The sequence below is a fragment of the Talpa occidentalis genome, unplaced genomic scaffold (assembly GCF_014898055.3).
Source record: "Talpa occidentalis isolate TD23 unplaced genomic scaffold, MPIMG_talOcc4v2.1 talOcc4.16, whole genome shotgun sequence".
In the NCBI taxonomy this organism is placed as follows: Eukaryota; Metazoa; Chordata; class Mammalia; order Eulipotyphla; family Talpidae; genus Talpa; species Talpa occidentalis.
In genome coordinates, this window is record NW_023601653.1 from 69,745,037 (window position 1) to 69,761,770 (window position 16,734).

The 16,734-nt window shown below is 52.7% G+C and overlaps 2 protein-coding genes across 9 annotated transcripts; both read left to right on the forward strand.

Annotated features, from left to right (window-relative positions):
• The first annotated feature begins 30 nt into the window (after window positions 1-30).
• On the forward strand, window positions 31-6,532 carry ING4 (inhibitor of growth family member 4). 8 transcript variants are annotated; one of them, XM_037514477.2, is made up of 9 exons: window positions 84-122; window positions 1,616-1,772; window positions 2,625-2,696; window positions 4,344-4,510; window positions 4,690-4,804; window positions 4,962-5,070; window positions 5,332-5,479; window positions 5,710-5,771; window positions 5,883-6,532. In XM_037514477.2, the coding sequence occupies exons 3-9, from the start codon at window positions 2,669-2,671 to the stop codon at window positions 5,920-5,922; spliced, it is 669 nt and encodes a 222-aa protein (XP_037370374.1). In that variant the 5' UTR covers window positions 84-122; window positions 1,616-1,772; window positions 2,625-2,668; the 3' UTR covers window positions 5,923-6,532. The 8 variants fall into 8 exon arrangements, with proteins under 8 accessions (XP_037370376.1, XP_037370371.1, XP_037370372.1 ...); XM_054696485.1 differs by lacking the exon at window positions 84-122 and adding an exon at window positions 167-235; XM_037514478.2 differs by lacking the exon at window positions 84-122 and adding an exon at window positions 167-230.
• Window positions 6,533-7,395: 863 nt separating this feature from the next.
• ACRBP (acrosin binding protein) lies at window positions 7,396-16,014 on the forward strand. The gene is made up of 10 exons (XM_037514480.2): window positions 7,396-7,518; window positions 7,833-8,051; window positions 8,153-8,247; window positions 8,759-8,876; window positions 10,312-10,786; window positions 11,270-11,402; window positions 13,561-13,740; window positions 13,880-14,047; window positions 15,042-15,125; window positions 15,657-16,014. Exons 1-10 carry the CDS (start codon window positions 7,476-7,478, stop codon window positions 15,777-15,779), a joined length of 1,638 nt encoding a protein of 545 aa, XP_037370377.1. The 5' UTR covers window positions 7,396-7,475; the 3' UTR covers window positions 15,780-16,014.
• The last annotated feature ends 720 nt before the right edge of the window (window positions 16,015-16,734 follow it).

The following is a 16,734-nucleotide window of genomic DNA, read 5'->3' on the forward strand; positions in this document are numbered from 1 at the left end:
TCTAACCCTAGTATAATAACTTCAGCCCCTGCAGCTTTCAGTCACTTCCGGGGGCGGATCGGAAGTTGCTTTGTTTTGCTTCAAGATGGCCGCGGGGATGTATTTGGAACATTATCTGGACAGTAAGAGCAGGCTGGAGGAGGGGGTCAGGGGTCATAGTGTGGTGGCGGGGGGATCGGGGCTGAGAAGATCTGTGGCCCCGAAGTCCCGGTGGTTAGAAGGTCACAATTGTAAGGTGGTTCTGTGAAAAAAAAATTGGAGGGTGAGAAGAAAGAGGGGGCGGGGCAGCAGGGTCGAGGCCTCGCTTTGGGATGTAGACGAGGGAGGGGCTGAGTGGTGGGACCGAGGGGTGTCTGTTGAAGGGCTGATGGGCATAGCCGGGAAGATATTTGCTGCTCCCATCTTCAAGGTCTCCAGCCTCAGGATTTTCCCACCCTCTCCCCAGATCGTTCAGAATCGGTCCTTTTAGTATATCACTCACTGCTATTTGGAGCAGTGACAAAGACATACTCGCGGCTCCTCCTCAGTTCTCAGAAGCCGCTTCTCCTGGGGAAAGGGGCTTATGAGTGATCGCTGACAAATGAACTGGAACACTTCTCGGAGTAAAGATCCAATTTCCCATCAAGTGGAAATCTGGTGTTTTGCTCGTGCCATTTGTGTAACTCACCCCCTCACAAAACCCCTTATTTGTCTCAGTGTTGCCAGTCATTCGTTCATTCACTTTTTAAATTTGAGGTTCCTGCTGTGGGTCAGACACAAGGGCAGGTACTGAGGATGTACAAAAATTACTAAGACACAGCCTCTGCCCTCTGCCCTCAAGTGCTTTTGGGCTAGAAGGAAGCAAATTCTGCTAATAATTTTTAAGCAGTGTGACAAATGAAATAATGGAAATACATTAAAAGAACAGTGGGTTACACCAGAGAAAGGGGATGCTTACCAGGGGATGTAGGTAAAGTTTTACAGAGGATGTGAAGTGTGAACAGAGTCTTGGAGGTTGTGTTTTAGTTATTGGTGTGGAGAGAGAAAGGAAGCTGCAGTTTGGGGGAAGTATCAGCAAAGGTAGCACCATGTCAAAATCAAGAAAAAGTGAGATCAGAGTGTTTGATAAATGGGACTTCTCGAGGTGGGGAGAATGGGACCTGAGACTAGAGAAAGAGACAGAGGCTAGATTGTGCAAGAGGTTTTCACTTCTTTTTTTTTAAGCCAAGAAGAGTTTTTACTTTCAGAAGTGAGGAACCAGCAGATTTTTAAATAGTACAGTAAATTGAGCATGAGAACAGGGAAAATAGGGAGATTGGTGACAGTAGTTCAGAGGAGAGATAAGGGACTAATGTGTGGGAGAGACAGTATTTAGGAATCAAATGACAGGATTGACTGAATGACCTCGCAATTGAAAGAAGATGAATCTAAGGTGACTTTTTTGACTTCCTAGTTGGCAAGTGAGGTTGATAGTCTATCGTCAATAAGATGGGAATATCAGGTAGCCATATATTTGATTCAATTTAGACTTAAATGTAGGAATGGTCCTTGTATCCATGAGTGTATGAGGTCATTCAGGAAAAATAAGAAAATGAGAGGATTAAAGTGTAATCTCAAGAAAACATTAACATTTAAGGGACAGGCTAGGAAAACCTCAATGTTGGAGTTACCAGGAAGTATATGAGGAGATTTGGAATCCTAAGAGGAAGAAAGTTACTGGAAAGAGAGAAGATGGTGCCAGCTGCTGCAGACATATTTTGTAGGATAGAACTAATAACAGATCATTTCACTAGGTAAGTCATTGGTGACTTAATCTCAGTAAACTGGTGGTTTATAGGTTAAAGGAGCGAGGGCATGTAAAAAGTTTGGAGGACCCTCTGTATAGAAGTCATAGTTCTAAAAACAAGGGGAATAGGAGAGAAGACAAATGTCCAGCCCTCCTGGAGGGCTGGTGAGGCAGATACCAAATAACTAATCACACATTTATGTATTTAATGACAGTGGATAAGTGTCAAAAGGGTAGAGTAGAATCATGTGACATGATTCAGGAATCTGGGGAAGTCAGGGTTAAACTGAACTTGGAAGAATGAACAAGAATTTATCAGCCAGGAGGTATAGTGGAGGTGGGATGAGGAAGAGTGCATTCCAGACAGAGCAGCTTGTGGAAAAGCAAGGGGCAGGAAGAACACTGGCAGATTTGAGACACTCAGAGAAGGCCAGTGTGATCAGAGTAGAGAGCACAAGAGGGCCTGGGTATGAGGCAAGCAAGGGCTAGAAAATGCAGGATTGGACTAGGAATCATGATAAGTTACTAGAGGCTTATAAGCAGAATGACTTGATCAGATTTGCATGTTTTAAAGCACCTCTGGCTTCTAGTTGGCAGTGTGTGTGTGATGAGCAGTGGAGGATACCTGGAATGTATTTGCAAGTTGAGGACAAAGAACATGGAGATAGAGATTGAATGGGAAGGGAGAGGGTGGGAAAACCATGCAAAGATGGAGAAGTTGGTTATGGAGAGAGGCAGATGAATGAGTGGTGAATACTGACACAGATAAAGCCAACAGGTTGAAGGAGGACCCAGATTTGCAAATTAGCTAGTAGTCCTATGAGCTGCAGTGATTCTCAGTTTCCCCTCTTCTCCCTAGGCATTGAAAACCTCCCCTTTGAACTGCAGAGAAACTTCCAGCTCATGAGGGACCTGGACCAAAGAACGGAGGGTATGTAGCAAGTAGAGTGGACGTGTGTAATGAGCGCGCGTGATTCTTTTTCTCTTTGGTGTTACCGTATCAGCTCATCTGCTCTGGAGAACTGTGGCTTCTCGCTCTCTCTTGCAATTCTCTCTTAAAAGGAGAGTAATGATGATCCGAATTTCTATCTCAGCCTTTCCATAAGAAATGAAATGTTGTGAGCATGCCTCATGAATTCAAAGATGCTTTGTTTCTTATATCTTCCTCAAGAAGAATTCAAACAGCCAAAGTCAACTTTTAGATCATTTCTGTTCTCCGTATGCAACGTATTTATAGGAAGACTAGGCTGTCTCTTTTCCACTGTAACTCTTGGTTACCCTCACAAAATTCCATATGACTTTAGACTGCAACTCACGGTGATAGACAGGAGCTTGGCTGTGTGAGGCGTTCTTAAAAAGAAAGAAAGAAGAAGGAAAAGCAGCAATTAACATCAGGATCTCTGCACTATCCTTCAGCCCTGCAGAAGCACTAGATACCATCTGTGGCCTTAGACGTTGAGCATGTTGGGCTGCTCGGAGGCGTTCACTTGGAGCCTGAGGCTACACTACAGTGGTCAGGTTGGTCTCTTCAAGGTCAAAGATGTCTGTGGGAACTACCCCCATACCTGCTGAAGGATATATAGGTCTGTTCTTCCATCCTTAGGTAGCCATGCTTGAGGAGATAGCAAGCTGGTGTTAGAATACCTAAAGCTGTTATTTAAACTCTTCTGGGTAAGTTGACTCATGAAAAGGTGATCATCTCCAACCCTGGACATAGATGAATGCTTTCCTTGTAATAGAGTTCCAGCTCTTAAGTTGATGCACAGAAAGAGCAGTTGGCGATTATCGAACTATATACGCTTTTCAGCTTCCTCAAGGGTCTCAAATGATGTGCGACATAAACACAGCATATGCGCAGATCCTCCCTGTCACCTGGTGCTGCACTCTGCAACGGTCGTCCTTGTGTCTCTTTCCATCAACATTATTTTATGAACCCTGCCAAATATGAGGCAGCACACGTCTACAGACTGAGTGTCTTCGGACATCACCAGAGTTTGGAGCAGTAGCTAAGATGAACAAATGGAAGACAAAGTGATGAGAAATATAAGCAAGTTGCAACTGATGAGCAAAATAGGGTGGACAATAAGTAGAACTATTATGTAAATGAAGTAGGCCCTCATTGTAAATGATGAGATACAGGTGTACAGACCTGGATGCCAGCCCCAGATAACCCAGCCTGCCTTGTAGTGCTCAGAGCTACTCGGGGATGTTTTTGAGAAGCTAAGTGACTTTCAAGACGAAATTCATGATTCAAGAAATGGCGAGCTCTGCCAAGAAACGTCGGACATCGACAAGTATACTTCATCTTAGTGCAGTATGCAAAGGACTCTTCATTATGTTTTAGTAATTTAAGTTCAACTGTGATAGCAATGCTGTCAGCATCTGAAGGCGCCTTTAAAGCAGATATTGTCAGTGTGTTGCATTACTTGAGTACATGGCACAGTACCTGTGAACGTTTGGTACATTTTAATTTGAAGGTTATGATGGTCATGGAAAAGGTCCGAGGAACAAGAGGAAGAAATGTGTTTCACCTAGCCACCCAGGGGCCATTGTGACCAGGCCTCTGTCTCTGTTGTAGACCTGAAGGCTGAAATTGACAAGTTGGCCACTGAGTATATGAGTAGCGCCCGCAGCCTGAGCTCCGAGGAAAAATTGGCCCTTCTCAAACAGATCCAGGAAGCCTATGGCAAGTGCAAGGAATTTGGTGACGACAAGGTGCAGCTTGCCATGCAGACCTATGAGATGGTATGGCCCTGTTCATGGCTCCCCACCTACCTCCCATCTAATCCTCGGGGTCCTGGACCCCTCCTTCGGCTGTGTCGGGGTCTGTTTTGGGTCTGGGAGATCCATAGACTCTGCCTTAACCTGTTTACTTTTGCTGGGACCCGCCTTATACCTCTCCTTTCTCTTTCCTTCCCACCCAGGTGGACAAACACATTCGGCGACTAGACACAGACCTGGCCCGTTTTGAGGCTGATTTGAAGGAGAAACAGATTGAGTCAAGTGACTATGACAGCTCTTCCAGCAAAGGCAAAAAGAGTGAGGAGGGGGGTGGGGCTGGGACAAGGAGCCAGAGGGAGAAGCCGCCAGCACGTCAGCTATGATGGGGGAGAACTGGGTTGGAAGGAGTGGGGACGAGGAGGACTTAACCCATCTTTCTGTGTCCCTGCCTCTTGGCTTTCCCCCTTTTTCCTAGAAGGTCGGACTCAGAAGGAGAAGAAAGCTGCCCGTGCGCGTTCCAAAGGGAAAAACTCAGACGAAGAAGCCCCCAAGGCCGCCCAGAAGAAGTTAAAGCTTGTGCGCTCGTGAGTGAAACTGGGGGCACCCCGCCAAATGACACGCTGCCCTCTCCCATCCCGCTGCCCTCCCGCCCTGCGTTGCCCTTGCCACTTTGCTGTCTGTCTCAGTAACTCGGTGCCTCACCATTCTGGTATCTGCTGGGTAAAGGGGAGAAAGCACAAGTGACCTGCCCCAACATCACTCAGGGTCTCCTCCTGTCACCTCTGAGAGTCAAGTGGCAGCTTCCCTTCCTGCACATGACACTTTCTCTTCCTCTCGGCACGCAGAAGTCCTGAGTACGGGATGCCCTCAGTGACCTTTGGCAGTGTCCACCCCTCTGATGTGTTGGATATGCCTGTGGACCCCAACGAACCCACTTATTGCCTTTGTCACCAGGTCTCCTATGGAGAGATGATTGGCTGTGACAACCCTGATGTGAGGACCATTTTGCCTTAGGATGGGGGCGGTGTTTCTGGGGACTTGAAGGATGCAGTTACAAGAGGGGAAGAAATGATTGACGAGTGGAACTTCGTGATATAAGTTGGTTGGCCTTGGGACCCCCAAGAATTCCCCAGAGGGACAGAATAAGGAAATGCTCCTGAGGAATCTCTGGGGCGTGCTCTTTCCTTTCCTCTGCCCCTGACTGCTACTTCTTCCTTTACCAGTGTTCCATTGAGTGGTTCCATTTTGCCTGTGTGGGGCTGACAACCAAGCCTCGGGGGAAATGGTGAGTGAGAGGACTGTGGTAGGAGGGGGAAGGCCCTGAAGCTGAGAGGTGGACAGCTTCTTCCCTTTCACTCACACTCTCCCTTCCCATCTCTCTTACGTTCCTTTTTAGGTTTTGCCCACGCTGCTCTCAAGAACGGAAGAAGAAATAGATAAAGGCCTTGGATTCCAACACAGTTCCTTCCGCATCCCCTGACCTGGGCTCGTGGGGAGAGGAAAGCCTGTGCTGAGGCCATGGGGGTTCAGGGAGAAGTGGATGGCGTAGTGTGGTCCTCCCTTCTCCCCCATCCCCACTCCTGGTGCTGAGGCTGCATCCAAACCCTGGTGGGTGGGGGGTGCTGCAGCCACTAACGGTATGTGCTGTCATTCAGCCCACCCCTTCAGAGGGAAGGGGTCTTGCCCACTGTCCTTTTGCCTCCATGCTGAGGTTGGTGCTGTATTTTCGAGAGATGATCCTCCTTACTCCCCTTGCTTTGTATTTAAGGACTGGGGCAGTGTCGTGGGGACACTCCCCCGGCCCTCCTAACCCCCCGCCCCCACCCCCGTGGGGGACTATGGTGTGATAAACTTTTCATTCTCTTCTTGCTTTTTCCATGGTGGGGGCTCCCCCAGATCACCTGGGCTTTGACCTGAGTTGAAGGGGCATCCCCTCCTCTGTGCCAAATGGATTCATCCTGGCCTTGCGAATGGGAGTGGGGGTGAGGTGAAATGCAGATAACTCACATGTAAAAGCGTTGGGGTAGGTGAATAAAGTATGTGTTGGCTGCCTGTGTTTGTTGTAGAGACACCATTTTAATACACATGCTAAGCATCCTTTGCATCCTCCGGGTGAGATAAGAGGTTGGAGGATGACACGCCGATCGTAGGATAAGTGTGGAACCAGGAGTGGTACCTCAGTGCTAAATCTGCAACTTCTCACCTCTGGGAGATCTAAGCTGCTGGGGGATGCCTCGGCCCAGGGGGTTCCAAAACCTTACAAATCTTGCATCTTTTCTCCATCTTTCCCTTCATTTCCAATAAATGTGTATTCGTGTTTCATACATATCCTATACTAAATATTAGCTTGGCTCCTTATTCTAAACAAAAGCAAGTATTTTTCCCCCTATGTCAGTGGGTTTTCCTGCTCATCTCCACTTGGAAGCCATGTCCTTAGACTGAGCCCTTTTTACACCTGTGTTCCTCCTTGCCTGCACCCCGCGGGTGTTTCCCGCCTTGGCTCATCTCTTCTCTGGAGCTTTCCTCTCTACCTCCTACCCAAAGAGCCCATCACTTTGTTTTGTCCGCCCCACGTCTGCCTGCTCCAGACCCCGCCTGTAGGCGCGTGTGGTCCTCACCAGCTTTTGAGCAAGCGTTTCTCTAAGCTCCAGTTGGTCGGCTGTGAAATAGGGATAAAATGGTCATCACCTTATGGGATGACCTTGGCAATACGACAAAGTGACACATAAAGAGCCACATGGCACGTGTGCCATTGTAGGTTCAAGTCCGGGTAGCTTTTGCCATTATCTTCTGGAGCTAGAATAAGACCCCGGAGACCCTAGCGAGGCAGTTTCCGAGGCCCCGCCCTTGGGGCCCCCGAGGCCCGCCCCCCGGCCCTTTGTGACGTCGGGGCGGCACCCTAGTACTCGCGCCTGCCTGCGGGCTCTCTCCGGCTTGGCCCGTTAGAAGCAGCTTCGGTCCGGAGGACGCGGGCGGGTGGTCTGGGGCCATGAGAAAGCTCGCTGCTGGCGTCCCGCTGCCTCTGCTGATGGGTGAGGGGTGCCTGAGTGCGCTTCCCCGCGCAAGCCGCCACCTGCAGAGAGCCCCTCCCTCGCGCTCTCTGAACCGCTTTCCTCTGCTGGTCGCGTTGAGTGTGCTCCCCAACTTCTGAGCTCCCCCATCTCAGTCCCCGGGGGTCGGACCTTTGCCCCTGCCCCTGGAACCTTTCAGCCCTATTAGCAGGGGGGGCCCGTCGGGTGCCCGTCATTCCTAGGTGACACGGAGCCCCACTTGCTGGGTCTGACTTGAGCCCCGGGAGGGTTTTGGAGTTGGGGTCCATCCATCGCTGTGTTCCCCCGGCCCGCAGTTCTGCTCCGGCTTCCGGCATCCGCCCCAGCCCAGGATTCGATTTTGACCTCCACGCCGGGCAGCCCCCTCTCTCCCACCGAGTATGAACGCTTCTTCGCGCTGCTGACCCCAACCTGGAAGGCAGAGACGACCTGCCGTCTCCGTGCCACGCACGGCTGCCGGAACCCCACGCTGGTCCAGCTGGACCAATACGAAAACCACGGCCTGGTGCCCGACGGTGAGGGCCGGCTGGGGGGCAGCCGCGCGTGCCCTGGAGACTGGGTGCGGGGAGAGTTGACGCCGTTCCCTAGCCCCAATCTCCACCCTTCCCTTTCTCAGGCGCTGTCTGCTCTGACCTTCCTTATGCCTCCTGGTTTGAGTCCTTCTGCCAGTTTACTCAATATCGTTGCTCCAACCACGTCTACTATGCCAAGGTGAGGCCCAGGACAAAGGTTGGGTCTGGAGTCCCAGGGCCCGCAGAGGTGGTGGCTGTGCCGAGCTGGTGGGGACGCACCAGCAAGGGCCGTCTTTGGGTTCCCCCCCTCTGCAGGGGGGGAATCATTTACCCAGATTGTCAATCATTTACCCAGATTATATATGAACACAGCCTCGCCTTGGGCATTCAGACTGTCAGAACAACCCCATTACTCCCAGAAAAATCCAGGGGAGGGATAGGAAGCAGCAAATAGATAAGCCCTTCCATAAGCCAGTGACTTCACTCAAGTCCAGTGCAAAAGAGGGAAGTCAGGGGCGTGACCCAAACAAAGGAAGTTTTTTCTGGCAGGGGAAACCCTTCCTCAGGTCTAGCGCGGCACCAGGGACCTCCACCCTTCATCCCTGCCCAGAACTCGGAGAGAAAACGTGCCAGAGGGGGCCTGAGGGGTGAGCTGGCAGGGGGAGCAGTCCACGCTTTGGAAAGGCATTGCCTCTTCCCTTCTCTTGCAGAGAGTCCGGTGCTCCCAGCCTGTCTCAATTCTCTCACCTAACACTCTCAAGGAGCTGGACACTTCTGTTGATGCCCAGCCCACCACATTGACCTCCCCTGCCTCCTCCCACGCCACAGGTGAGACCCTCCCGGTACCTGCGGCACCACCAGCACCAATTTCCGCGATTCCAGAGCCCAGGATTTAGGGCAGCAGTGGTAGGGAAGGGGGAACAATGGTGAGCGGGGAGGAGGGATGCCCGTGGGTAGCTGCAGGAAGTCCTCACTTAGGTCGTGGATAGGCTCTTGGAAGCTGCAACTTTGAGCCAAGACGACCTATAATGAAACCAAATTGACCATAGAGCAACTGATAAAAAACAAGAGCTAAGTTCCTCCGGCATGTTTATGGTCACAGAATCATCACCAAACTTCTCAATAAAGACCCCAAACACATGTGCTATGGAACAATTATTTGTGCTCATTCATTCCCCACCCCGCTGTTTCCAGTTCAGGGTCACCAGGGGCTGGAGCCCGTCCCTGCGGCTGGGGCCACAAGGCTGAACCCAGTCTCTCAGGGCACGTACATGCACACCCACACTCACTCAGACCCCAGCAACCCAGATGTGAGCGTGCACGTCTTTGGGATGTGGGAGGAAAATAGTTTACCACACACAACATGGGGGAGCATGCAGGCTCCACACAGACAGCAGCCCCTGGGGGCACTGCTTTGTTTACTCATCAGTGTTATAGTGAAATGGCGACATTGGATGAAATGACATTATTTGAGGACCTGCTGTATTACTCTTATTAATCTGAGAGCGAGCTGTCTCGTCTCCAGATATTTTCCTCCTGATGTGACTTACAATTTAGCCCCAGCTCCATTTTTCCTAGCTGCCAGGGACATTCCTACACTTGGAATTCTTTTTTTTTTTTTTAAGATTGATTGATTGATTTATACAAGCACTGGGTACAGTCAGAAGCACGGGAAGGTGAGAGAATTCACCAGAGCCAGAGCGGAGAGTAGAACAGGCAGAATGATGAAGTACACTGCTGAGGGGAGCAGTGGGTGCGGCAGGAGAGGTCTGCGCGCCATGTGGGACCCTCGCCAGTGGCCGGGGATTGAACCAGCGCTGCAGAGGCTGCGGGCAGCTTCGCAGCCCAGCGCTCAACCGCTGCACCACCAGGGGAAGCCCCTACACTTGGAATTCTTCTGGGACTTTTATAAAGAAGGAGCATCTTCACCCTAGAAAGGATGAGTGGCTGAGAATTCAGAATACTCGGGCTTTCCTAAGTGAGAGGGGCAGGAGGTGGTGTCTGAGGTGGGCGTTAGGGAAGAGGAAGCTGGTGGGAAGGTGACCCCGCCCATCACCATCACCATCCACCTCCATGGCGGGTGGTAGTCTTTTGTGTTCCTACTTGTGTTCCTATTTTCTCTGTCTTTTATACTTGACTTTGTAAAAAATTGTGGCCTGGGCTGCTTTGCTCTGCCTTTATGTTTAGGTGACAAAGACACTCAGGAGTCTGGAGCCTGATGTCCCTTTCCATTCTCTTTCTCGGTCCCTCCCAAACCCTGCAGTACCTGCCACAGAGCGACAGGTCTTCCAGCCCTGGCCGGAGCGGCTGAACAACAACGTGGAGGAGCTGCTGCAGTCCTCCCTGTCCCTGGGAGGCCAGGAGCAACCATCAGAACACAAGCAGGAGCAGGAGCAGGGGCAGGAGCACAAGCAGGAGCAGGAGCACAAGCAGGAGGAGGGGCTGGAACTAGAAGAGCAAGAGGAGGAGCAGGAGGAGGAGGGCAAGCAGGAGGAAGGACAGGGGACAGAGGAGAAACAGGAATCCATGTCTGGGCTGCAGAAAGAGGCCAAGTCTAAGCTCCGGGCTGAATTTATGTCTTCCAAACCTTTCTCCTTCACTCCCCGGGTGCGGGAAGTGGATTCTTCTCCTCTGATGATGGAGAACATCCAGGAGCTTATTCGATCAGCCCAGGAAACGGATGAAGTGAGTGACATGTACGATGAAGACTCTATCTGGAAAAACCAAAGCCCTGGCAGGTACAGGAAGTTCTGACCACCCCTTCCCTCCGGCCCCGCCCTCCCTGCTGCCTGCTTGGGAATGAGAAGTCCACATTCCCAGCTTCGGCTTTCAACCCATTCAGCCCTACCTGGCCTTCAGGTGCACCTGGCAACTGCCAGCCTTACCTGTTCGGGGCCCATCACTGGCTTAACCCCTGTCCGGGCTGCCAGTTCTCTGTGTCATAGTGCAAAGAGCCCTATACCTGCCGCTTCCAGGCTGGGCTTCTGGTCTTATCTCAGGCCCTGGTTGGCATTAAACCGTGAGGAGATCACTTCCCCTTCCTGGACCTCGGTTCCTCATTTGTAAAAGGAGGTAGTTTGTCCAGAGGCCTCAGAGGCCTCATCCAGCATGCTGAAAGCCTGTGCCCATGGCCACATGCTAAGGGGAGGAGAAGAGAGTGGCTGTGGCTTCCGCCCCAGCCCCTTGGCCCGTCCCCACCAGCCAGCACTGTCTTCTTGCAGCCTCCTGCATCTGCCCCACGTGGACGCCTTGTTGATTCTGTGTTATTCTATTGTGGAGAACACCTGCATCCTCACTCCCACAGCCAAGGCCTGGCAGTACTTGGAAGATGAGACCCTTGGTTTCGGGAAGTCGGTACGCCCATCATGCTCACAGGTGCCCTCTAGTACTCTGCCGGGCCTTGGGAGTAAGGGACAGGCAGGACTAGAGTGAGAAAGTGAGAGTATAGTGCTGGAGAGAGTCTTTCCAGATGAGAATCCTTTCTTTGAAGGGACATTGCCAGATCACCTTAAAGGAGGAAGGCTCAAGACCTAGTCTTGAGCCAGGGAGGCCCTGGCTTTACTTTAGATGCATCTCTGATCTCCAGGTCAGAGCCCATCCCAGGAAATCCGTAGAGAGATCCAGTTTCGCCCTGTCTCCAGCACCTGGACATTCCTTATTCTCAGAAAGCTATCCTTTATGCTTCCAAGTACTTCTAGTTAACAAGCATTGGTTGAGAGCCAGCTTGCCGTTCATGCATCCGTTTGTCAACAAACATCCATTGGGCAACAGCTCTCCACTTGGCATTGAGATGTCAGCCTTGAGTCCTAGAGGCCTGATCCTCTTCCTCTTGGAGTCTGGTGGGAGAGACAACTTGGGAAAACGGGCAGAAGAGCGGGATGGCTGATGCTGTGATGAGGAAGCACCGAGCACACAGGGATCTAATGGGAAGCACAACTGTCCGTGGTTGGCGGGAGCAGAGAATACGTAAGAGGAGCTGATGTTTGAGATTGAGAGCTGAAGACAGAAGAGGTTAATCAGCCAGAAGAAAAAGAGGCTTAGGGAAATGTTGCTGGAGGAGGGAATTGTCCGTGCAAAGGCTCTGAGGCAAGAAAGTAGAAATTGCATGAGAAACCAAGAATGAGCCTGACACCCCTGCCTGTAAGGTGCCCAGAGCCCACAGGGGTTTGGCAGCATTATAAAAGGAGAGAGGTGGGTGTCAGGTTTGTTTAAATGGAGGATGTCCAGGAGTCATGGCAAGCTCACGGGATGTTAGAGCTTGTTTAAGGGAACCATCAGGAACCCATTTTATCTGGAGCAGAGCAGCAGGAGCTAAGGCGATAGGGTCATGACGTGAATAGTCTCGAACATGGCAGTCTGAAGCATTCCTTTAGTTTGGTAAGAAAAAAGGATTTGGTATCCATTTTTGCTCAGGGTCCTGACAAAGCTACCCTATGTGCTGTTGTGGGGCGTAAACAAGGTGATGGGAGAGATTTTGTGCAGCGAGGTGCTGTGCAGGGCGTGGGGGATAGGACTGGGAGGGGGCAGGGAAGGACAGTGGCACCGACTGGACATACTGCTAAGCACCACCCTCCCCATTATGCTGAGGAAGCTCAGTCAGGGCAGAGAGTCCAGCTAGGGGGTGGGCAACTCTGTTCCTAGGGGGCCGGGGCCGTAGCACCACGCTGAGGAGTGGCTTGCGAGAACTTGGAGCTTTGGAGTCAGGGCTTGGGCTGAGTGGTGGTTTACCCATGTCCCAGCTCATGCCACCTGCTAGACACGTGGCTTTGAGCAAGTGACTCAGCCTCACTGAGCCGAGTCTCCTCACCAGTTAAATGGGGGTGATCTCAGTACCCAGGGGTTCTCACGAAGACTCAATGAGATGACAGTTTTTTGGTTTGTTTTTTTTTTTTAGATTTATTTATTTATACAAGCACTGGGTACAGTCAGAAGGGCAGGAGGGTGAGAGAATTCACCAGAGCCAGAGAGGATAACAGAACAGGCAGACCGACGAAATACACTGCTGAGGGGAGCAGCGGGCGGCAGGAGAGGTCTGCGCACCATGTGGGACCCTCCCCAGGGGCTGGGGATCGACCCCGCACTGCAGAGGCTGTGGGCAGCCTCGCAGCCCAGCACTCAACCTCTGCACCACTGGGGAGGCCCAATGAAATGACAATTTTTGATAGTCAGGGCACCGGGCACTGTGTCAGCTCTTTGTGACCGCTTGAGTTATCATTAGTCCTTCTCAGAGTCTGAGCTAGAGGTGGCTGCTGGTGACCTGAGGGTAGAGATCTGTCAGGCACTTGGCAATGAGGATTTGGAGCTCTTGGTAAAGATCTGGGTGTCACCTGTGGAGAGAGGAAGATTACCTGGAGGAGGTAAAGTTCAGGCAAAGGGTGAGAAATAGAGAGCTGAGGCAAGGACAAAGAGAGGACCCCTGGGGAGGCCAGCAGGCAGCTCTCAGAGCATTTTCATGCAAAGCCCGCCTGTGGGGCTGGCCGGCCTCAGCCTCTCCTCTGCATTCCTGCCCCAGGTCTGCGACAGCCTTGGGCGGCGACACGCAGCTACCTGCGACCTCTGTGGCTTCTGCTCCCTGAAGCTGGAGCAGTGCCACTCGGAGGCCAACCTGCAGCGCCAGCAGTGTGACAGGTCCCACAAAACTGTCTTCGTCAGCCCCTTGCTCACCTCCCAGAGCCTGTCCATTGGCAACCAGGTACCTAGTCGGGCAGCCTGCAGGGGGGGGTGGGGTGGGGTGGGGGGTGGGAGGGGGTGTGGGCACAGGTTCCAGCAGGACCAGGCAGGGGAGGGACAGGGACAGGGACGCACACCTCTCCTCTGTCCCGGGGCCGCAGGTGGGAGGCACCGCGTCAGGCCGCTTTTACGGGCTGGATACGTACGGCGGGCTCCGCATGGACTTCTGGTGTGCCCGGCTTGCCACCAAGGGCTGTGAAGATAATCGAGTGGCCGGCTGGCTCCAGACTGAGTTTCTGAGCTTCCAGGATGGGGATTTCCCCACTAAGGTCAGCGTCGTCCCCCCAAAGCTCAGCCCCTGTCCCTCCCCTCCCCCAGTTCCTTCTGGTTGTTGGCTCTAAAAGCCCTAGGCGGTAGCTGGCTTCTGAGGCCCTGTCCTCCGAGGGCCTCTGGCCTCCTCTAGCAGCCCCCCCCGCCCCCCAGAGCAGAATTGTGTCTGGTCCAGGGATAGGAACCGGCAGGGCTGGGAGGAGGGGACAGAGACCCGGTCCCAGCTCCGCCTCCTGCTGAGGGGCTCTGGTTTCTTCCCACTCTGGGCCAAAGCTCTCCTCATCCCTACAAAAATGTCTTGGTGTGATGGCTGAGCTGCCGTCTAGTACTTCCCTGCCTCCGACAGCCCCTTTACCGACTGTTCCAGGGCTTCCCCTGCTCAGTGTAATCTACTTTGCACTGCATCACCCCAAAGTTGCCTCCCCTCTGCAACTACCTGTAGAAGTAGCTGGGTGCCAGCCCCCTCTTTCTGTGGCTTATCAGAACAGATAGTAGAGGAAGCTTCAGAAAGGATCCCTGCCCTCTGATCTCCAGAACCCTAGAACTGAGAGAGATCATCTGGCTACTCCCTTGGATATATCAATGGGGAGGCAGGGTTCCCAGAGGGGACCCCAAGGTCACACATGACTCTCTTACCCTCACCCTCATTTAACCATCCCCAGAAGACTCCCTGACATTGGATCACCGATTGGCTCCCCTTCCCATGGTTTGGACCCTTAGTGCCCCCGTCCCCCGCCTCCCTTTTCCATTCCTCAGCCACCTCCCCAGCAAGCTGACCAGCTGGCCAGCGGCTTCCCATTCTCCACCTGCTGCTTCTTCCCAACGACTGAGCTGTGACTGGGGGTGAGAGGGAGAAAGGAATCTCGGAGAGGGGACTCCCTGTCGAAGGTCTGGTTCTTGAGGGCCACACCCTGCCCTCCCCCACCCCCAGTGCTGGTGTTCTGAGAGCCTTCTGACCTCTCCCCACGACCCCATTCCTGGCTCCTGGTTTAGATTTGTGATACAGACTATGTGCAGTACCCCAACTTCTGTGCCTTCAAAAGTCAACAGTGTCTGATGAGAAACCGGGAACGGAAGGTGAGCCCCTCCCCTCGGCCCTCCTCCCCCCACCCACCCTTCCATTGGTGACCATTGTGTGTGAGGGGGGTCTATTCTGAGCCCCCCAGGCATCAGGGACACTGAGATAAGCTCCTTATTTGCATCCCTGGGCAGAGGCCTCAACCAGAGCTCTCTTCTCTACTCTTTTGGAAGGGGTGCTGCAGGTAAAGGGGAGGGTCTGGACAGCAGCACAGGAAGAACCCCCAGCTGGGCTGGGAATAGCTTGCCAGGGGTCTCAGCTTCAACTTAGCAGGTATCTGGGATAAATCACTTGCTCCTCCTCTAGGCTGAGCATCCTCATTTCTGCAAGGGGGGTGGGGGAGGGTTGGGTTACTGGAAGTCTCTGGCAGTGATAACAACCCACATCCAGTTTCCTCATCCCCTCTACCATCCTGTGCCCATGCCTACCCACCTCTGCCTCTGGTACTGATGGATCTTCTGATGCCTGCCCACCTGCACAGCCTGACCGCTGGTTTGTGGCACAGCCTGTGTGTCCCCATCCCTGTGCAGGTGTCCCGCATGAGGTGTCTGCAGAATGAGACTTACAGCATCTTGAGCCAGGCCAGGAGCGAGGACATTGTGCTGCGATGGAGCCAGGAGTTCAGCACCTTGACTCTCGGCCAAGCTGGCTGAGCCCAGGGCCCACCCATCACCACCCCAGCCCCACCTTTCCACACTCTCCACCGCTCTGAGACCCCATCTGCCCGTTGGCTTCCAGCTGCCCCTATGGGTCTCTTTCCTGGCCCCTCTTCAACGTTTCCCTGGGGTTGGGGCAGATGCCCCAGAGAAGCCCATATGGGGACTCCACCCACCTTGAAGGATATCTTTACATAAAATGTTTATTTTCAACCCATGTGGCCTATTCTGTTTTTATATCCTGCCCCTTTGCCCCATGGGAGTCCATGGTTTAGGGACCCATCGGCAGGTGGGAGAACCTCATGGGAATGGTACTCAGGAAAGCAGCCATATGCCAGGTTAAAGAAGGTCATGGCTGGGGTCTTTTTTTTTTTTTTTTTTTTTTTTTAATAGAGGCATGTTTTATTTATTTATTTATTTGTTTGTTTGTTTTGTTTATACAAGCACTGGGTACAGTCAGAAGCGGGAGGGTGAGAGAATTCACCAGAGCCAGAGCGGGGAGCAGAGCAGGCAGAAGGACCGAAGTACACTGCAGAGGGGAGCAGCGGGCGGCAGGAGAGGTCTGCGCGCCATGTGGGACCCTCCTCCGGTGGCCGGGGAGCAGCCGGGGATCGAACCAGCGCCGCAGAGGCCGCGGGCAGCTTCGCAACCCAGCGCTCAACCGCTGCGCCACCAGGGAGGCCCATGGCTGGGGTCTTAAAGGTGGTAGGGCCATGGGGGCATGTGTGTGTGTGTGTGTGTATTCATTTCTGAAACCCTGGGCCTCACCACCTCTGAGCTGCATGTAGGCAGCTTAGCCTGACTGAACTCCTGACCCAGGGCCCATCCCCAGGGAGGTAAGGCAGAGCTTGCACTCCATGAGGTGAGAGTGTGGGAGGACTGGGTTAGGGGCTCAGGAAACCCTCAATTTGTCCTGCAATGGACCTGATGACCTGAATGTTGAGGTGGCTGC